The sequence below is a fragment of the Melampsora larici-populina genome (genome assembly GCF_000204055.1).
Source record: "Melampsora larici-populina 98AG31 unplaced genomic scaffold MELLAscaffold_428, whole genome shotgun sequence".
Classification (NCBI taxonomy): domain Eukaryota; kingdom Fungi; phylum Basidiomycota; class Pucciniomycetes; order Pucciniales; family Melampsoraceae; genus Melampsora; species Melampsora laricis-populina.
In genome coordinates this window covers 1-2,923 of record NW_006769144.1, presented here as the reverse complement: position 1 = coordinate 2,923, position 2,923 = coordinate 1, and the positions used below count along the sequence as shown (strand labels likewise).

The 2,923-nt window shown below is 42.1% G+C and overlaps 1 protein-coding gene across 1 annotated transcript; it reads right to left on the bottom strand.

Moving 5' to 3' along the window:
* Positions 1-835: 835 nt before the first annotated feature.
* MELLADRAFT_70324 (uncharacterized protein) lies at positions 836-2,601 on the bottom strand (the record flags this gene model as incomplete). Its single annotated transcript, XM_007419726.1, has 3 exons — positions 836-856; positions 880-1,570; positions 1,739-2,601. The coding sequence occupies 3 exons, from the start codon at positions 2,599-2,601 to the stop codon at positions 836-838; spliced, it is 1,575 nt and encodes a 524-aa protein (XP_007419788.1).
* Positions 2,602-2,923: the final 322 nt, after the last annotated feature.

Sequence of the window (2,923 nt, the reverse complement as noted above, 5' to 3'; positions counted from 1 at the left end):
AAAGGTAACCATCAGTTTCTCCCCTGTCATGCAGGGAGTAAAAGGTCCTGCGACGTCAGTAACAACAACATCAAGTAACTTAGGTTCACGATCCGTTGAGCCTAGTACTCTGTTACGAGTGATCTTGCATTTCAGACAGTCTTCACATGCTATTTCATGACATGGTCTCAACGGTGGCAAACCATAAGATGCACTATTCTTGAAAAGTCTCTTGATGCGCCTCATGGATACATGACCGAAGCGGTTGTGCCACAAACGTGAAAGAACTGCAGTAGCTTGTATTGCACAAACAGAAGGAAGGGGTGTATTACAAGTAACTTTTGGTCTTCTACGTGTATTGATGAACCATTGTCTGTTCTTGTGAACTGCATAGATAATCTTCCCTGATTTCAATTTGATTTGATAATTATTCTTCTCATCCATTGATATCTTCGCTCCTTTCTCAATTAACGCTCCCGGTGAGATGATGGTCGTAGTCGCTTTTGGACAGTAGTAAACATCATCGATTATTGCTGTGCTGCCATCTTCAGTTACTATTGGTAGTTCACCTTTTCCCACAATTACAGCATTTGAATCATTAGCTGCTGTATGAACTGGAATTGGAGTAGGAAGGGGTTGATAATTGGTAAGCAGAGAACGGTCATTGCTTACAGCATCCGTTGCTCCCCCATCACATAAGTACTCAGTTAGATACTCGGTCGGGACATCGCTTTCATTATCAGGTAAACCGATGCCTTCAGAGCTTAATGACATAGCCGACGCGTGCACGAGAGGTGATGAAGTAGATGCATCTGCTTCGAGTGAGTTCACATTGACTGATGGTGATTTGTACGTCTTAGGGTAGAGAGCATCCAAGCTGTAAGATAACCCATTTTCTACCTTTCGCCAGTCGTTATACGCAGCACCCGTTCTGTCACCCCTGTTCATAAAGACCTTGCACGCTTTGAAGTTATTGTCTCTGTAACTATGACCCCATTGTCCACAGAAGAAACATTGGATAATGCCAGCTTTGACATTCGGATGTGCCGATACAGGAATTGACAAAGGTTTTTTTTCACTCGCTAATCGTGCTTCGTTCTTGTGAGTGATAGGTTCAGGGCCTCGTCTCCAGCGAGCTTTGAGATCAGCGCTCATTGGAGTGCTTCTATAAGGTGATTGGAATTGAGTCGATCTGTTAGGTGGAGTCATAAAACGAACCGGAGTGTTTGGACGATTGTGGGATTGCAGACGTTGAGGCGTTCGTAGAGAAAAGGCTTCAATTGACGTCGATAGGTTATTTATTGAGATGGTTTCAGACGCAGTCTTTTCTCTGGTTAGGTGAATTTGAATTGCACTCTTGATATCTTCGATTTTAAAATTCGGTTTGTTGTCATCATATTTGTTATCTAATTCTTTATTGATTTCTTTCGTCATCTCAGCGGGCATACGTAATTGATAGAGTAGTCCTTTAAGTGAGTCAGTTGTCCAAGTAAAACCTGTAGACTCTAATTCTGACATTGTAGCGTCAATGGCAGACATGTGAGCAATGATATCCGTTTCGTTTAAGTCAAGGTGGTGATTGATAAGGCGACTGAATAAAGCGAACTGATTGGTACGACCCCCACGATTGAAGTGACGTTGCAGGGCTTGCATCGCCTTGTGAGCGTTATCAGCAGGATCAGTGACATTCTTCAGGTCATGATGAATCGTATTCGCTATGACTAAGTTGGCTAGTTTGTCTCGTTGGGTGTCAATGTACGTAATCAAAGGTTGAGGAGAATCCCAATAATTATTGATCCGAATCATGGCCTTCATCGCTCGAACAGTGCTCTTCTTCCAATCGATGAAGTTTGATCCATTCTTCTCGAGATGAGGGAATTGAATGTTATTTCCGATGTTTCTGATGGATTGATTGATTTCGTCTAGAGCACATTGTTCTGGGGTTAACGTAGAGGGGATCGACATTGTTACTGGTCTTACTGGGCGTACTGGATCAGGCTGAAATATCGTTTCGGATGTTCTGAATGGAGTTTCAGATAGAGAAGAAGGGTAATAAAGAAGCGAAATCGGTCTAGTGTTCGTCGGTATAGGCGTATTTGATTCAAAGTTAAGGCCAGCAAATCCAGATGCTAATTCTGATATAGTTGATATCGGAGATACGTTTTCAATAGGTGTTGACGTAGGTTCAATAATAGACTTAGACGTAGATTCAATAAAGGAGGTATTGAGTTCAGACGTAGGTTCGACAAGGTTCGTACTGAGTTCGTATGCGACAGACGGTTCAAGAAATAAAGGGCTAATGGGCGATTTGGGAGGCAAAGGTGGTGAACTAGATGGGTTCAGTACAGGTGATGTAGGTTTGAATGGGATTGATAAAACAATATTTTCAGGATTTTTAGATTTAGATAAGGTTGGAGACGGTAAAGTGTATGTCAGAGAAGGAGGTAATGGAGGAAGATCTGAGAAAGGTGTGAAAAGTGGGGATACTGGTAATGGTGGTAAATCGGTCAGGGAAGGAAAAACAAGCTCAGGCTCAGTTTTCGTTTTCTTTTTTGCTGTTCGTTTGCGTCTTTTCGGTGGAGAACGTGGATTCGTAGCGTAGTTCCTACTTCTCGTGTTCATTCGTAGGTTCGCCGTTCGTCAGGATCGGTAACGCGGGCTCATAACCTAAAGTGAAGAACATGGAATACAATGACGCATAAGCTTAAGAAACAACAAACTGGGTTCCACAAGTGATGTGGAACTTCAGATACAACGTGAAAGAGTTTTGTTAGATGGATCGTGAGAAATGGCTGTGCCGCAGTCGTGTCAGTCATGTGACCACAACACTTCTTTGAATTCATTGAGACTGAGAGTGGATGAGATAAAATTAAAATTAAAGTTGTGATGATATGTAATTCAAATCAAAGTCGATGAGAAAGTGAATTGAATTGATTTGAAATTG